Genomic DNA, 18,068 nt, shown 5'->3' with positions numbered 1-18,068 from the left:
TATCCAGTGAAGTGTTAAAAAGTCCAGGCATGCATCCTTACTGGGGTTCAGTCTTAAATAATCTATTATATCTCCTTCTTTGATAGAGTGTAAGACAGTATTTCGAAAAAATAATATACAACTAAATTACATGTAAAATGTTTTTATGACTATCACTTTGATTTTTGAAAATACTTAAAAGAAAAATGAACTGAAACTCCAGGATGCCCTATCAACCCGGTGAGCTGACAAAAGATGCATTGAAAGGCTTCATATTTTGACTTCTTTGGCTTTCCATACCGATGGGCTGCGTCCCAGTTAGTTTAAATTAAAACTTTTGCAGGTTTTCCAACGTTTTTTCTAAAAATCTGCAAACTACGCAACACCAAGTGTGTTCCAAAGGTAAATGTAGTGAATTACATTACATTCCTGCTAGTTCAAATACATACATTGTGGTAAGGCAGTAGCTTAGGTGCGGAAGAAGGTAGTAGGTGAGAGGATGTAAACGAGATTCAGCCGCCACTGGAAAGATACAGATTTGTCAAGTTAGCAAAGATACACCTAGCCACCACCGGAAGTAGTGCTTTTTATGCTATAATCATAAACATGTATCTAATAAAGGGCTGCACGGTGGCGCAGTTGGTAGCACTGTTGCCTTGCAGCAAGTAGGTCCTGGGTTCAATTCCCAGCCAGGGGTCTTTCTGCATGGAGTTTGCATGTTCTCCCCGTGCATGCGTGGGTTCTCACCGGGTACTCCGGCTTCCTCCCACAGTCCAAAGACATGCCTGTTAGGTTAATTGGTCACTCTAAATTGGCCTTAGGTGTATGAATGAGTGTGTGCATGGTTGTTTGTGTGTTGCCCTGCGATGGACTGGCGACTTGTTCAGGGTGTACCCCGCCTCTCGCCCATAGACTGCTGGAGATAGGCACCAGCTCCCCCGCGACCCACTATGGAATAAGCGGTAGAAAATGACTGACTGTATCTAATAAACAACAAAAACAAAATATCAAAGTTAATATAGTATTAATAATGTAAAGTAATTTTTATTAAACAGTTTTTTGTAGATATTACCATTTGAATTATGCCGCATCTGTTGTTTATTCATGTGAATAATCCGCTTTGGTTTTAATTTGAAGGTCTGTACCGGAATTTGTCGATTTCCTTCATGCTAACTTCTCAAACACTGGAGCTCGACCAGATGGAATTATGCTCTCCCTTCTTAACACATTCTTCGCCATTTAAATTGTTTCGCAGACATTTTTAGCGGACCTGGCGTGAACACAGAGGCTTTACTGGGAGGCTCGGCTACGCTGTGAACCGGGACTGGAGCGGTCAGGACGTTTAAAAGACACCAGACATCTTTTCGCTGTGAGTATCATTTCAAGCTAATGCTGCCCTTATGGCTCAATATCACTGCCCTTGACAGTGTTCATAACTTTACGAAAGGGTTTAAAATGTCTGTAATGGTGGCACACAGGGGACCCTGTCCTCGCCCCTCTTTGTGTGGCTGTTCCTGCATTGACGCCCGCAGCTGTGGTTAGCTTTGGAAATCTGTCAAACATAAAGGGAGTTTGGCTGAAGACGAGAGGGGTGTAGCCTTGTTAAATCACATTGTCTGGGACTGTGAATGCGGCCTTAATGCGCTGATCACTTCCGCCGCCTTATTAGTAGCTATTATCCCTCTAAACCATGTCATTTATGAGCTCTTTAGCTTCACGTATATGTCGTGCGTGTATTTTGTTTTTGTTGCCCCCTCCCCCTTATCTCTTATGTTACTTTGGACAATTATTGTCAAGCAAGTCTTAAAGGAATAGTACTCCCCTTCCGGTGTGATTTTCAAAACAAAACTGTTCAAAGCACGAATATTCTTGGATTTGTTAGTTGCAATTTTCAAACTAAATGTTAGCATTTTTCTAAACTCAGCTCAGTTGTGAGGGTTAGCTTTAAATTAGTTAGCTGCAAGCCTTTTGGGGGTATGTCTCTACCAGCTTTGCACATCAACAGACTGAATTCTGTCCCAGATATTTTTATCTTCATAGCTCCAGCTCAATCCGTTTAGATGGAAAGGATCTGTGAACATCAATTTTCAAGTGATGCAACGGATTCTCCACTGAATTTAGGTATGGACTTTGACTAGGCCATTTCCACACATGAATACACTTTGATCTAAACCATTCCATTATAGCGCTGGTTGTATGGTTTACCCTCTACCTCAGCCAACCAAACATATCATTAGGCATGTAGAACAGCTGTATTTATATTGAGATTAAACATACAGAAAGGTTACCTATATTTACTAATTAGGTTGTTTATTAAGGGAGTTGGTTGCACTGGGTTGTATTTGGGAAATACCAGAGTTAAGGAGGCTGAAAAATATTAGGGCCGCATTATACTGGCAAAACATATGATTATGATATTATTGCTGAATATTTCGATGATAAAAATTGCCTGTTCTCCTGAATCTTTTCCATTATCCCAATGTCTCCACCTCTGTCCATGAGCTTTAGCATTTCTTCCCCTAAAATTATATATTAGGTGTGGTAATCAAAGACGGTGAGAGTCCCTACAACAGGTTGTGTATAATAATAGCATGCAGAAAATGAGTTCATGAAGCATTGCATTCTTTGCGATTGCAGTATTGCATATATAGATAATGTGATAAGGATTCAATATATTGTGCAGCTCTAATACATCACACTATTCAGATTTTATGCATAAAAATGATCTCATTAGGGCCCACTTTGATTTATCAAACAAAATCCCAATACCATGCAAGTATAAGGAACACTGTAATTAATGTAAGTTGGTTCCTTTACCTTGGTTGGACCCAAAGGTTTTCTCAAAGTAAATTTTGCACTCATTTTGTTATTAAAGGGGAGTATACATGGTTCTGTTTGTCTGTGATGGATTTGGGACTTGTCATTCTCATCTGATGACAGCTGGAACATGCCTAGACTCTCCTTTGGTTCCTTTATTGTCCCACAGTGGGGAAATTCAGCTGTGTCAGCAGCAAAGTAAAAAGCAAATGGAAGCATACAGATACTCGCAAAGGTAAATATTATATGCTTTTATATGCAAGGGGTGGGAGACGTTGTCCAAAAGTGATATTCTGTCTCCCACCATCTGCACTGGGTCCAGGGGCATTGTATGACAGAGCTGGCCTTCCTGACAAGCTTGTCTAACAGCTTCCTCTCAGCTGTAGATAAGCTGCTGGTCCAACATGCTACACAATAGAAGATGGCTGATGCCACCACAGAGTCAAAAACAGTCTAAAAGAGAACCACCCGCACTCCAAAAGATCTCAGCCTCCTTAGCAGGTAGAGTCTGCTCTGACCCTTTCTATAATGAGCATCAGTCCAGTTTATTGTTCAGGTGAACACCCAAGTACTGATAACACCAGTGTAGACTTCCAGGTCTTAGGAACCACTCCAACTCTGCAGCAGCCTACCAGCCAACCTGAAAAAGAAACTGACCTCTCACCTAGACCTTGTAGTTTAGGTCCAGGTCACATTTAAAGTGCATACATAGTGTGTGCTTGGTTGTTTGTGTGTTGCCCTGCGATGGACTGGCGACTTGTCCAGGGTGTACCCCGCCTCCCGCCCATAGACTGCTGGAGATAGGCACCAGCTCCCCCGCGACCCACTATGGAATAAGCGGTAGAAAATGACTGACTGACTGACATATTGTTTAGTTTATGTTTATATTTTAGTTTTAACTTCTATCTCCATTGGGTATCGGGGTATACTGAGATGGGGATTGCAGCCCGGTCAGCATTGGAGCCTGAGCACAACTCTGCTGTTGCTGTTTCCCCTTTAATCTGAATAAATCCAGGCCCTTTTGCACCCTTATCCATATCAACTGAACCTGATAGCTGCATGTTTATCCTGGACGGAAACATTCATACCCGCTTACCTCAGAGACGCCAATTTCCTTGTAAATAACCAGTTTGAGAAACTCTCCAGACTCTGTTTGGCAGTTTGGCGTGTTAGAAAAAATATCTATATTTACAGTGTCACTCAAACATGAAGTGGTTGTATGTGACCGATCACTTCAATCGAGCAAGGCAAGGAGCTATTTTCTTGTAGCCATTTGCTGACTAATGAAGATCAGTACATTTATTTCACTTCAATGCCATGTTCTCTTGTCTTTCCCATTCTGAAAAGGCTTCATGTCTTATTTATACCGCAGACCAATGGAAAGACCTTTTTCATTGTGAGATATTACTCCAGCAGTAAAAGATTCATTTATTTGAGGCGGTTTTTGGAGAAGCTTTTTACTTGCTCTCAACATGTTCTCTTATTTTTCCCATTTTGAAGAGTGGCTAAGTGAAATCAGGTACATTTATTTAGGTTTTTCAGAATTTTTAGGTTTTGAGGCTATGCTGCTGCAGATAAAGGTTAATCTATTGGTCTTTATGAACATTAACCTCACTGGCTTGAAGACATTATTGTCATGTGTCTAAAAACAGGCCATTAGTGGTTACTGGTTAGCCTGTGTACATTTACCCGTTTGAATCATTACAATCCAGCTGTAAAGCCCCGTTTTGCGGTTCCTCTTCCCCATGAATGGCATCTACAGTATGTGTGGCAGCTCACTACCTCTTCATCAGCTCCTGATCATTGCCTTGCTGCATCACTACGTCACTGATTAGTCATCGAGGCGATGCAGGTGATTTCACTGGATGTTGTAATCTGATGCAGAAGTATGCTGTTTGGTATCTTTGACAAGTTGTCAAGCTTTTATTTTTGTTCATTCTCTCCACCATGTCATATCAACATTTTTCAGTGAGCTATTTTAATGTGTTTACATGATTCTTGGTATTTCTAGCCTTATTTTAAAGCAGAAATCGGTTGGTAGACAATCGATTTTCAAGCCGTAGGGCTGTCTTTTGCAGGTATTTCAACCCTTTGTGTTTGATACAACCTTTAGCTTTAATCTGTATTTCTCTGTTTAAAGCTCACTTAGTCACTCAAGATTATAGCTTAATAAGGATTTGGGTCAATGCGGAACCTCTCTGGTTAGCTTTATTCAAACCGAGCTGATAGCAGTGTGCATTCAACCCCAGCAGACATCAGATTAATCTCATTACATCACATTTAGTCAGTTTTTAGAGGGAACAGGAACACTAACCAGCTGTTTGAGCTTTCAAGGACTCAATGCCTTGTGATCAGGTAATTAAAGCTAGCCCTTTGAACCTTATTCTTAATAATTACTGACATGTAGTAACAGCGGCAGCAACAAGGCCCAACAGGAAATGTTAAAGAACAGGACCTGGTGCAGTAGCATGCAGAGCATGATTAGATTCAGAAGCATGAAAGGATCTGCACCCTGTGTTTAAAGTTCTTCTCCACAGTAAGTTGAACCGTGCAGTAATAATACATTAAGATGTAATTATTGATCATAAATCATTCTGAAGGATTTTTTTCGCACGCTGTACACCAAAAATACTGATTAAACGGATTAAAGATCCTCTAGTTTTCTAAAGTTTTCCTCTCTCTGGAGTTTAAGGGAAGGAGATTTGCGACCTATAATTCTGCCTTATTCCCCTCATAATACCCTCGGAAAAAACCGAGGAAAAATTCAGAACCACAGTTGATCAGTCAGCTTCCAACAGCAGAACCAGCTGGGATAAAATTGCAATGAGGGCCTTACAGGGTCAGAGATGTTAAGTTTCTCTGAACCAAGCTTACGTTTCTGTTCCAGGTCTGTCTTTCTCTCAACAGCAGGTAGGTCAGCTTTTATGCTCCAACAGCGGTTCTGTCTGCCACAAGTCACGCTGAAACGGCAAGCGGTAACCGGTCTCTCCTGGCACTGTATTTTGGATGTCTAATCGTTCCTCAATTTAGATTCAGAACCGAGTGTTGCACTTAAAGTTAGGGATGGACCCTGAAGACGCTCAAGACGAGGTGGGAAAAGGAACATAAATCTTGAAGGAGCTTTGCTCTAAAGACAAAAGTGGTGAACAAACATAAAAGGGTGATCGGTACTGGCTCTGACTCTGCTGCGCTAAGCTTCTTCTGGGTCGGTGTTCAACCAGAACACAGCAAGTCTGGAATGTGATTTTAAAAGATTGTGGTCCACTGTTTTTAGTTTTTAGTAGTTTAATCGTCTCAAGGGGATATAATTAGAAAATATATCTACTTAAGAAAAACAACAGCAAAATGGACCAAAAGTCTGCTTTAACTTGACCCCCCCTGTTGGACCTGCAGCAAATGTTTTATAAATTTAGCAGCTCATCGGTACATTTAGGCTTTTTTTCCTAAAGGAGGGGATTAAAATAATAAAATAAACACCCTAAAGTCAGGCGTTGATGCTTAAATTGAAGGTCTTAACACTGCAAGGTAGTGATGAGAAAAGTAAAAACGTTGAGGCAAGATTTGGCTTCGTCAGGATGTTTTTTTTATATCTGTGGGTGTTTAAACCCCCGGAAAAATTTCACTCCTTTAAATACAAGAAACTTTCACAATTTTCAGCCTTTGAGTAATCTGATTCTATTTGGTAGCTTTTTGTTTTGTTGGTTGACATAAATGACGATAGAGTTCAGTTTTGTTTAGGGATGCACCAATTTGAAAATTCGGGCCGATATCGATATCAGACATTAATGTTGCTATTATGGCCGATAACCGATATTTACCAACATTATATAAATTTCCCTACCTTTTTGACCCTCTGAAAAAAAACAACCACACCGCGGACGTTGCTTCTCTACTTCAGTTAAACATCCCACAATTCTGTGCTGCATCACTATGTCACATGACCAAACGAATACCAGAAGGCCAACCCCCCACTTCTCTTTTCTCCCTCCAGAAACACAAACAGCAGCAACTTGGATATAAACATTGGTCGTTAACATCGGCCCGGTTTTACTCATGGGAACGATGCCAAAATGTTAAGAAATGACGAACATCAGCCGATACCGATGGTAATGCCTATATACTGTGCATCCCTAATATTTTTGGTTTATTGTGGGAAAATCAGAGATGTCCTGCTCTTTGCAAAAAGGGGGAATTGAGTTTATAGAAGTGCAGGGTGATGTGAATGTAAACCTAAAAGATGGAGTGAGGGCTGTGCAGAGATGAATTAAGGGAGAGTAATGCCCTCTCACATTCCCATATGAAACTTAGCAGTCACAAGTTCCTGTGCTGAGCTGCTGCTACCGCTTCATTGTAAAGTGCCTGTCTTTGTTACACGTTTCTATGCCCACAGAGTGACTTCAACACAATGCTTAGTTAGCCTAAACCTACTGGGACAGGGGTAACTGTGGATGCCAAACACTCCTTGACATTCAGGGCAAAAAGCAACCCAAGTCATTCAGTGATGACTTGCGCAATGATGGAAAACCAAGCCAATAATTACTGCAATCTACTTGACATCAGATGAATGTGTTTTCCTTCTGAGCTCATCCAGGCTCTATTTAAATGGAACTGAATAAGAGTGGGGCTGCAAAGAAATGTTACGCACCCATTTGTTGTATAGTTAGATTATTTTTGTTGGATGGACTAAATCAAAGCAGTGGGCAGACGGTGTTGAATCCTAAATTCTGCAAGTTTTCATCACGGCTCAGGTACATCAGAATGTACTGATTCAGCCATTGCCATACCAGTTTTGTCACGTTACGCCCACTTTAAAATCGCACAGTCTTTGAGGCGTGTAGCGTGCTTATCTGGGATGTTAAAAGTGTTTCAGACCTGACTCATTACCTCCAGAGCAATAGTCAGACATGGTCCAGAAGTGAACATGAACAAAGGATTATGCTACAAAATCAGACAGTTTGGACACACCTTCTCATTCAAAGAGTTTTCTTTATTTTCATGACAATGAATATTGTAGCTTCACACTGAAGGCATCAACCTTATAAAATACGTTGGAGTGTGTGGTTGTAATGTGACAAAATGTACAGTCTGTTCCTGCGGCGTCTAATGACAAGAGAGTTTAAGTTTACCTGATATTTTTCTTAATCATTGTCCCTTCATGTCGTCTCTCAGAGACTAAAGTCTGTTGTGTTTTGCAGGTCTCGTGACGTTAACAGGTGTCCATCATGCCGCTGTTTGGTAAATCCCACAAGAGTCCTGCAGACATTGTCAGGACCCTGAAGGAAAACCTGGTCATCCTGGTCAAGCATGATAAGAAGACAGACAAGGTAGGCAAAGCAATGCTCTTCAAGTTGAGTTTCTCCAAATTCCAGGATGTCCAGGGGCCCTGAGGGGTGACAGCCCTCTGTGAAATTAAAGATAGCAACAGCTACGCCCTGTCATCTCCTGACACTTCACTGTGAGGACAGTCCAGTCTCTTACACACAGTAATGCTGCATTCCTCCTTATCGAGTTGCATCTTTTTATTCTACTCAGCCTCTGTGTTCTCCAGGCGTCTGAGGAGGTGTCAAAATGCTTGGTGTCGATGAAGGAGATTCTGTACGGGAGCAACGATAAGGAGCCACACACTGAGACTGTGGCCCAGCTTGCACAGGAGCTCTACAACAGCGGCCTACTGATTTCACTGGTGGAAAACCTGCAGGTTATAGACTTTGAGGTGAGCGGATATCAAACTCATGATCCACATGATGACAAATGAAGAGGAAGAAACTACAAAATTTAATGTTTCAGTTTATTGTCTGTATGTTTTCAGGGGAAGAAAGATGTTTGTCAGATCTTTAACAATATCCTGAGGAGGCAGATTGGGACGAGGAGCCCCACCGTTGAATACTTCTGCACACATCAAGAAGTCCTGTTCATACTCCTGAAAGGGTTAGCCAAACACAGTGTTTAAATTATTCTGGCTCCGTCAATCCCGCAACCTGACAAAGTCTGTCTTTGTGTATTTAAAGTTACGAAACCCCCCAGGTAGCGCTGAACTGTGGCATCATGCTGAGGGAATGTATTCGCTATGAGCCACTAGCAAAGATAATTCTTCAGTCCGAACATTTCCACAATTTCTTCAACTACGTGGAGATGTCCACTTTTGACATCGCATCTGATGCCTTTGCTACCTTTAAGGTAAATTTGAATGATGTCTGCTTTTAATATTGTCAGCTGACATCTTGTGCTGAAGTTTAGAATCACTCAAAGGGCATTTTATCATAGTTTTTACAACTTTTCCTTTTCAGCTGTGTTCAGTCTTGTAACTTAAAATAGTTATTTTCCTTTCTATGGCTCAAATTATGTAAAAAGGCATGAAAGAAAACAAAGCAAGGCAACAGAAAGCTGCTGAAGAGCGATGATGTGATGTCCGGTGCATTGAACTCTGACATCAATGCAAAACACAAATGGCCACCTAACAGAAAAGTTATAATGGCAAAGTCTCTGGCTCTACTTTGTTGAAATGTTGTCTGCGAGCTTTGGCTTGGATACCTATCAAACTGCCACTCTGTGGAGTGATTTAAAAGCACTTTGTGGTGGCAGCTGTAAGAGTGTTAACTTGAGATCAAACACCTTCATACCGTCTCAAAGTAGTTTCCTTACATGTTTGGCCCTAAATGGTCACTTGAAGCTAATGCTATAAATGTGTGCAGATGGAAGGGAAGTTAAACTACTCAGAAGGCATCTACAGGCAAATGTTCTCTCCTTAATTTAGCTCAGGCAGAGAAAAAACAAGGCTGCTACAGCTAATTGTTTCTAAATGAAAACGTTTTTGACATGATAAACTTTATGCTTATGAACAACACCTGCAGTCGCCTCAGTGGTCTGGCTGTTGACTACCTGCTCGAGTTATTGGTGGTAACTGGGACATCACCAGTGTGGTGTCCTCTTCCCTTAGCTTTGGGTGGTTCCTTCCCTTAAATCCAAGATTGTTTAATTCTAGAAGTAAAAGTGTTTCCAACAGAGCTTCCACAGAACTCGCCTAAATTTCCTACTTAGACGATCCTTATCAGTGAGAAATTTCCAGATGATGTGGTTCCAGATAACACATCACAGTCCATATGTGGACATGCTTCCTGTTTTAGTGGGTCATATTCAAAAGGCTCTTCTTTTCAAATAGGTGTGTTCTAAAATTATTTCTCCCCTTAAAAAAAAAAAGCCAATTGAAAGGCAGATGGTAATTTCTGTTTTATAATTTCAAGGGATTTAGGTTTTCTGGATGTAAAATATTATGATATATGGCCTTTGAATTTATTGTTGTAAGTATTTAGCAAAAAGCAGATCTGTTTTTAAATCATTTTCGAATACAATTCCATTTAGGTTTTCTATGAAGAAGTTTGAAATGGTTTCTAATCTTTATTTGAGCATGGAAAGAGCAGATTGTTTGTCATTTCTTGTGAAGACACTTAAGCATCCCAGCTATTTCCATTAATTGCCACCAGACAATAAAACCGAACACTGCTAAATCCCATATACCTAGAAACATCCTAAACTTTCCCATTTACCTCTGACGGATTCTGATGTTTTTCCCTTTGTGAAATTATTGCAGATTTGCTCGTGTTCATTGAAACATTTTATAAAACTACATCAAACCTTGAGGCTTTTGCGTAAATAAGTAGTTGAGGCTGAAATGTTTTTTTTTATTATAAACAATGCTAAATATTTTTTTTTATGTGACTGTTTATTCACAGGATCTCCTTACAAGACACAAAGGGCTTGTGGCTGATTTCCTCGAACAGAACTACGATGTTGTGAGTGATCTGACGTAAAAGCACACTTCTATTACACCAAAGCCCTCCCAGGACAAGATTAGTTTGTAAAAACATAGATTGCGTCACATAGATGCTATTTGTTGCTGCATGACTCTGGAAGAGGAGTTGTATTGCCCCACCAAGGTATACAGATAGATCACAATAAATTAGAATATTGCGTAAAAGTGCAATATTTTTTGACAGAAAGTGAACCTCATATATTATATAGAATGATTACACATAGTGTAATATCACAAGCTTTTATTTCTTGTAGTTTTGATGATTAAGGCTTACAGGTAAAGAAAACCCAAAATTCAGTGTCTCAGAAAATTAGAATACTGTGAAAAAGTTCCTTATTTGACACTCATGGTGTCACACCATTATCAACTAATTAACTCAAAACACCTGCAAAGGTTTCCTGAGCCTTTAAACTGTCTCTCGTTCTGGGTCATGGGCTACACGATCATCTGACTTGATAGATATCCAGAAGACAGTCACTGACACCCTTCAGAAGGAGGGTAAGCCACAAAAGGTCATTGCAGGTCATTGCTGAAGAAGCTGGTTGTTTTCAGAGTTCTGTATCCAAGCATTTTAACAGAAAATTGAGTGGAAGGAAGAAGTGTGGTAGGAAAAAGGGCAACAGGGAGAACTGCAGCCTTGAGAGGATTGACAAGCTAAATCCATTCAAGAAGTTGGGGGAGCTTCACAAGGAGTGGACTGAGGCTGAAGTTGGTTGATTTAAGAGAAGAGCCACCACACACGGACGAATACTAGAGATGGGTTACAAATGTTGCAATCCTCATGTCGAGCTACTCCTGAGCCAGAGGCGATGTCAGAACCGTCTTACCTGGGCTAAGAAGAAAAGGAACTGGACTGTTTCTCAATGGTCTAAAGTCCTGTTTTCAGATGGAAGTAAATTCTGAATTTAATTTGGAAATCAAGGTCCCTGAGTCTGGAGGAACAGTGGAGAGGTACAGAATTCATGCTGCTTGAAGTCAAGTCTGAGGTTTCCACAGTCAGTGATGGTTTGGGGTGCCATGTGATCTGCTGGTTCTGGTCCACTGGGTTTTCTGAAGTCCACATTCAATGTAGCCATCTACCAAGAACTTCTACAGCACTTCATGCTTCCCTCTGCTGACAAGCTGTAAGGAGATGCTGATTTTACTTTCCAGCAGGACTGAGCACCGGCCCACACTGACAAAAGTATTAAAAGCTGGTTCTATGACCATGGTGGTACTGTTCTTGGTTGGCCAGCAAACTCCCCTGACCTGAACCCCGTAGAAAGTCTATGGGCTGTTGTTAAGAGGAAGATGAGAGACACCAGACCCAACAAGGCAGATGACCTGAAACTCAAAGCAACCTGGGCTTCCATTATACCTACGCAGTGCCACAGGCTGGTTGCCTCTATGCCACGGGGCATTGATGCAGTAACTCATGCAAGAAAAGGCCCAACCAATCTATGAGTGCATAGAAATGGCCATACTGTTCAGAAGCCTGACATTTGTGCTTAAAACATCCTTTTTAGATTGGGCTAATTTGATATTCTAATTTTCTGAGACACTGAATTTTGGGTTTTCTTTACCTGTAAGCCAGAATCATATCATTTAAATTACAAGAAACAAAGGCTTGGAATATATCACTCCGTGTAATAATTCTATATAATATATGAGTTATGGCACAAAACAATTGCACTTTTACACAATGTTCTAATTTTGTGGGAGGTACTTGCAGATGTTTAAACAGCATGAAAATAAATGAATGTTTTATTGCTGAAAAAACCGCATCAACACAGAAAACTGTTAAATAGATGCAGAATCAACCTTTTTCCACAGTTATCCTAGCCCCAGACCTAATTCCTGAGGTTACTCAAATTATAAGTTCGATTTGTCAACATTTATTTGTATAATTTACTGCAATAAAATCTTTACAAGTGGTGCCAGTATATATATGTGGAGGGTGCTACCTTACTCAATGGTCCAGTCATGTCACATTCAGGCCTTCATAGGGCCATGAGTCTTTTCAACAAGCTGGAAGAGTAGGAATGTAGATTTCTAGAAACGGCAAGGAGACACATAGTGCTCTAGATACAAAGCAGCACTTTACGCCATCTGCCTTCAAGGACGGAGGGGCCCTTCCAGTCCACGGGCCCCTGAAGGCCTTTGCTTCAGGTACGATACACAGAGCGGCCTTTTTTGCCAGTATGTATGCTGACAGTTGGCTGCATGACTCTGAGGACCCAGTCAGGAGACTCTGCTGCAGTGGGAACAAAAATGAAAAGGAGCTCTAGATAAAGTTGCCACTACAGATGCTGGTCTCAGGTGCTGTTGTTGGGCATCAAACTATGTTGAGTGTGACAGACGAGCCACACATCTCAGATCTGATCTCAGGCTACTAAGAAACTGAACTATTTTGTTCTTTATATTTGATTGCAGGTGTTTGCAAACTACGAGAAGCTGCTGCACTCTGAGAACTACGTCACAAAGCGGCAGTCGCTTAAGGTTTGACTCAGACACCAACTGTTATTGTTTATTTAAGCTTGCACAAGTACTCAGAAAGCCTATCAGCACATCACTTATTTGTCACTTTGTTTGAAATAATCTCTTCTGCAGCTTCTGGGCGAGCTGTTGTTGGACAGACACAACTTCACGGTGATGACACGTTACATCAGCAAGCCTGAAAACCTCAAACTAATGATGAATCTGCTCAGAGACAAGAGTCCCAACATCCAGTTCGAGGCCTTCCACGTGTTTAAGGTAAAAAAAATTTTGATTTAAGTGAATTAGAAAGTGGGCAGAAGAACTATTTTTTTAATATTGTGTACTATTACCTGGATTTTATGTGTTAGACTAACCTGACGTAGTGCATAATTGTGAAGTGGAAGGAACATGATACATTCTTTCTTCATTTTTACAAAAAGAAACCTAAAAAGTGAGTTACACATTTGTATTTAGCCCCATTTACTCCAATACTCCTAAATGAAATATAGTACCACTAACTGACTTCACAAGTTGCCTAAATAGAGTCCACCTGTGTGTAAAATAATGTCAGCATAAATCCAGCTGTTTGAAGGCCTCAGCGGTTTGTTCAGTGAACAAACGAACACCAAGGAACACAGGGAGAAAATTGCAGACACGTTTAAAGTTAAGGTCCACCTAAACTGACATGCTGGGCAAGTAGAGCACTAATCAGAGAAGCCCATCGTAACTCTGGAGGAGCTGCAGAGATCCACTACTTGGATGAGAGCATCGATAGACATGACAACTATTAGTCATCAGATGAGACCAAAATGTAACCATCACCCTGAACACACCATCCCCAAACATGGTGGTGGCAGCATCATACTGTGGGGATGCAAAAAACCTGAGACTGGGCTGGTGGTTTACCTTCTGGCAGGACAAAGACGTGCAGCCAGAGTTAGAATGAAACGGTCTAGATCAAACCATATTTATGTGCTAGAATGGCCTAGTCAAAGGCCAGAACTAATTCTGAATGAGAATGTGTGGCAGGATGTGAAAATTCTTTCCTCTTTACAATGGCACACTACTTTGTGTTGGTCTGTCAGATAAGCTGTTGGTTGTAATGTGACCAAATCTGGAAATGTTTGAGTGGGTTTAAATACTTTCTCAGGCCCTGTATATGATGTAAATCCCCTCTCTGTTTCTCGTTGCTCGGACGTTCAGGTGTTTGTAGCGAACCCCAACAAGACGCAGCCCATCTCCGACATCCTGCTGAAGAACCAGACCAAACTAATCGACTTCTTAAGCAACTTCCAGAAGGATCGCACAGACGACGACCAGTTCAGCGACGAGAAGACCTACCTTATCAAACAGATCAGGGATCTGAAGAAACCAGCCTCCTAGAAAAGCTCCCCCACCCCCCCCCCCCACCCCAACTTTTTATCAATAGGAAGTCGTAGAAAAAAAAAAAAACATTAACAATAATAGCTGTTCTATTTAAAAATAAATATTTCCTGTGTTGGTTAAAGTAGCTCATAATCACTGATCTAACTTTTGTAAATTTAGTTTTTTATTTTAAAAAATCTTTTTTTCATCTGTAGCATGTAGTGTCTCAGCTTAGAAGCATCTGATTTGCTTTGTTTAAAGAACCAGCAGGAGGAAAACAAACTTTTGCAGATTCTCCGATCGTCGCTTCAAAAAGGGGAAATTTGCAATCGTGTAAATGAATTGCTGCGAATCACCAAAATCTTGAAGGATTTTTGTTTTTATATATGTGTTGGAGTCAAAGCAATTGTTGGGAAAAGATGGGGAAAACCCTTGGTGAAGTAAAAACATAGCCAAAAACAAACAAGTTGTGCTTTCTGCTCCTTATCTAAACATCAGAAACTAGCACACGATTAATGCAGAAAATATTGTATAAGAGCAGCAATGCCAGCTCCATGACTAAATATGTGAAAGGCTGTGTCAGTATGTGCCATTTTAATAAACCAGTGGGCTTTAGCAAGATGCTGAAGAGAAAAGTTTCAGTCAAAACATCCTGAAAATTCAATTAAAGCAGAAATGTTTTAAGAATCTTCAATCTTTTTAATTTAAATTTCTGACCACTGGTACAAACAGCTTCAGTCTTGTTGAGCACAGTTGCCAAAAGCATTTTCTGTACATTAAAAATATAAAAAAAATAAGTTGATTTGTTTTCAGTGCTCTTGTCTTTTTGTTTTTTTATATATATATTTGCATTTCTTACCATGTACAGTGGTATGTGTTCCTGACCTGAACTGAGTGCCATTGTGAGTGAGAACATTAATTATAAACCGTGAAGAAGAGACGAGCTCTAATGGTGGCTGTTTTGTGCTTTAATTTTGTTTTCTCTGATTTATGAAACCTAGAAGGAAATAGTTGAAGATTCTGATGTGCCTTTCTTTTTGTTTCGGTGTGTTTTCTTCCCGTTTCATTCACCTTTATTTGTTTTTACTGCATCTTTCTTGGGGGAGCTTAATTATGATCTTGATGAAAATATGCTCTGGACAGAACATATTTGTTTTGATTAAGCAGTGAACCTCTTAACTCAATATGTTTGAGTTGCACTGTCATTAGGGACATTTTTCACTTTTTGCAATGTGCCATTGTTATTTCATTCAGCTTGTAAATTGCATAGTTCCATTAAGATGGTTTGATACAGTTATCTCCATGAATTTGCTAATATTTTGGGCTTTTAATCATTTATTGTAGGTCAACAGGCTCCAAACATAAACATAAATATATTAATATTTGGATATATGTCCCATAACTAAGCTTCTGGTTTAAATCTGGCTAGATATTCGACCACTCTTGAAATTGGTTGTTTTCCTGATGCAAATCAAACTTTCAAAGTTCCCACATTTTCAATGAGTTGACATCTAGGCCACAATCTTCCATTTTGGTTATTGTAGCGATTTGTGCAACGAAATAATCCCATGGAATGATGCTGCCACCACCATGCTTGATTGTTGATGCAGTAATGTTGGGTATCAACTGGGTTAATGCTCGAATTTTGAATAGGTTAAACGTGTGGGCTATTCCAGAAGCATAATGTTAGCCTGCTTTAATAACCAATTTTGATGGGTTTGGATTGTTGTCCTTTGGAAACATCAGATTATGTTCAGGTTTTATCAGGTTGAACTTTTTTGAGGTTGTCCTCCATTTTTGTTACTACTACTACTACTACTACTCTTAACAGTGAACAGTCCCAAAGCATGATGCTGACATCACCATGCTTGACAGTCAGTGCAATGTTCTTGGATATAAAAGCCTTCCCTGGGCAGCATCTCTCAGCTGTTGCTAGACCTGGGTATTGGTGTTCCTGAACATGCAAAAAATGTTCCTTCATCTGAGGGTGACAGTTTGAGAGGGATCGTGGAAATTTAGACACAACTGAGTGCTTTGACAAGACAACGAACCACGATGCACATGAAAACAGGTTTTTAATTAACCCTAATGAAAATTTGTGCACTATACATAAAAGCCAGTTCTATTGAACTCTTGCCAAAATCAGGCTAGAAGCTTGTTGATGGTTCCCACATGCCTTTGGCTGGGAGACATTTATCCAAATTTTGCAGTCTGTACACATAAATATGGCCTCGACTGAGTTTGACAAAATCCACATTAAATTCAAACACTTGTTTAAAAAAGTATTGAAATTGGTAGATGAAGAAGAGGTCCATCCTGTGTAAAAAAACAAAAGTTCCAATAAACCACTCAAAGCCCAAAATAATACCATTCATGCCGATAAGTGGATGTAAACGTCTGTCCGGAGCTGTAAATTCTTGCCAACAGGGTTATTTGGGAGACCTATTGCAATGAATGACAGTGAACAATCAATTTGCTGTAGATAAAGCACACTTTATTTTGTCCTCCTTTGACTTACAAAAAAAAAAAAAAAGATGTAAACCAAATTTAACCCAATCATCTCCACTTTAAGATTTCACAAATTACTTCCCAGCTTTGCTTTGTGATTAACTATTAGGAAACGTGTATTTTGAAATTGCTGCAGATCCAAACAGAAACAAATTCAGTAGTTCTGTCAGTATCAGTCACAATCCTGTGAGCTGCCATCATGCTTCACATTTGGGTTGATAAGAAATAAACAGTTCCTCATGCTTGTCTTTTGGGTGAGAAATAAAACCAGCGAATAGTTTAGACACTTTGTTACAGTCATAATGTGAAACACCAACCAGCTTTAAATCTATATATTCAATAGAAGCAAAATCGAATTAGTAACTTTGGTAAAGAGTTCTTTCTGAAAGCAGACACCTTGTCCTCCCACACTGATGCTACTGTACCACAGTTACTACAAATAAAAAAGGATGGGAATGCACTTTTTGTATGGATATTTATTTTTTACCTCATCACAGGCTGTAAGTGTCTATCTGTTGATTAGGTTAATATTGTCTTGTTGCTAAGTGCTTTGCCTTGAAACTGCTTTTTAATACCATAAATTACTGTCTGAAGAATAATTTAGAACATCTTAAAAACAATATTTAGCAAATAAAGCGAAATTTGATAATTGTATTGTCTTTTTGCTAGTCTCAAAACTGTACACACCCCAGTTAACTAATTTCAACCCTTTTTACACATAATACAACATATGTCCTTTATAACTGATGTCAAAACAAATTCACCAGATGACAGAAAATGTCAAATAAAAATGCTGTTGCATAGATCTGCACACCTTTTAACTAATACTTTGCTTAAGCACCTTTTGATTCACTTTCAGCATACAGTCTTCTTGAGTTCACACCTGTCATTAGTTCTGGTGAATCTCTGATTAACCTAAAAGCAAACTAATTGGTCAAGTTTGGATATGAAGCTTCACTGACATATTCATTCATGTTATTTGGCATGCACCTTGGAAGCTTGGGTGTCAGAGGAACATGAGCTAGTTGTCATCAGTGAGGCTTGTTTGTTTCACCAAATATACTAAAATGACCTATGATGGATCAAGTTGACAGTTTAAATTATTTCATGAAGACACTGCTGCAGTCATTAA

General features: G+C 39.8%; 1 protein-coding gene across 6 annotated transcripts; it reads left to right on the top strand.

Annotated features, from left to right (window-relative positions):
- Positions 1-1,141: 1,141 nt before the first annotated feature.
- On the top strand, positions 1,142-17,396 carry cab39l (calcium binding protein 39-like). Of its 6 annotated transcripts, none has more exons than XM_047355050.1 (10): positions 1,142-1,348; positions 6,788-6,902; positions 7,992-8,120; positions 8,345-8,509; positions 8,606-8,724; positions 8,805-8,973; positions 10,527-10,586; positions 13,019-13,084; positions 13,196-13,339; positions 14,267-17,396. In XM_047355050.1, exons 3-10 carry the CDS (start codon positions 8,019-8,021, stop codon positions 14,444-14,446), a joined length of 1,005 nt encoding a protein of 334 aa, XP_047211006.1. In that variant the 5' UTR covers positions 1,142-1,348; positions 6,788-6,902; positions 7,992-8,018; the 3' UTR covers positions 14,447-17,396. The 6 variants fall into 6 exon arrangements, with proteins under 6 accessions (XP_047211006.1, XP_047211009.1, XP_047211008.1 ...); XM_047355053.1 differs by having other exon boundaries at positions 8,329-8,509; XM_047355052.1 differs by lacking the exon at positions 6,788-6,902 and having other exon boundaries at positions 8,329-8,509.
- Positions 17,397-18,068: the final 672 nt, after the last annotated feature.

The sequence above is a fragment of the Girardinichthys multiradiatus genome, chromosome 24 (assembly GCF_021462225.1).
Source record: "Girardinichthys multiradiatus isolate DD_20200921_A chromosome 24, DD_fGirMul_XY1, whole genome shotgun sequence".
Taxonomy (NCBI): domain Eukaryota; kingdom Metazoa; phylum Chordata; class Actinopteri; order Cyprinodontiformes; family Goodeidae; genus Girardinichthys; species Girardinichthys multiradiatus.
Note: the sequence above shows the minus strand (reverse complement) of the source record. Positions and strands in the feature narration are given on the sequence as shown.

Bases quoted from the DNA above. Each gene is read 5' to 3' on its own strand.
- cab39l (XM_047355050.1), top strand. From the start codon at position 8,019: ATGCCGCTGTTTGGTAAATCCCACAAGAGTCCTGCAGACATTGTCAGG. The intron at 8,510-8,605 runs GTGAGCGGATAT...GTATGTTTTCAG, and splicing joins TGCAGGTTATAGACTTTGAG to GGGAAGAAAGATGTTTGTCA. The intron at 8,725-8,804 runs GTTAGCCAAACA...GTGTATTTAAAG, and splicing joins CTGTTCATACTCCTGAAAGG to TTACGAAACCCCCCAGGTAG.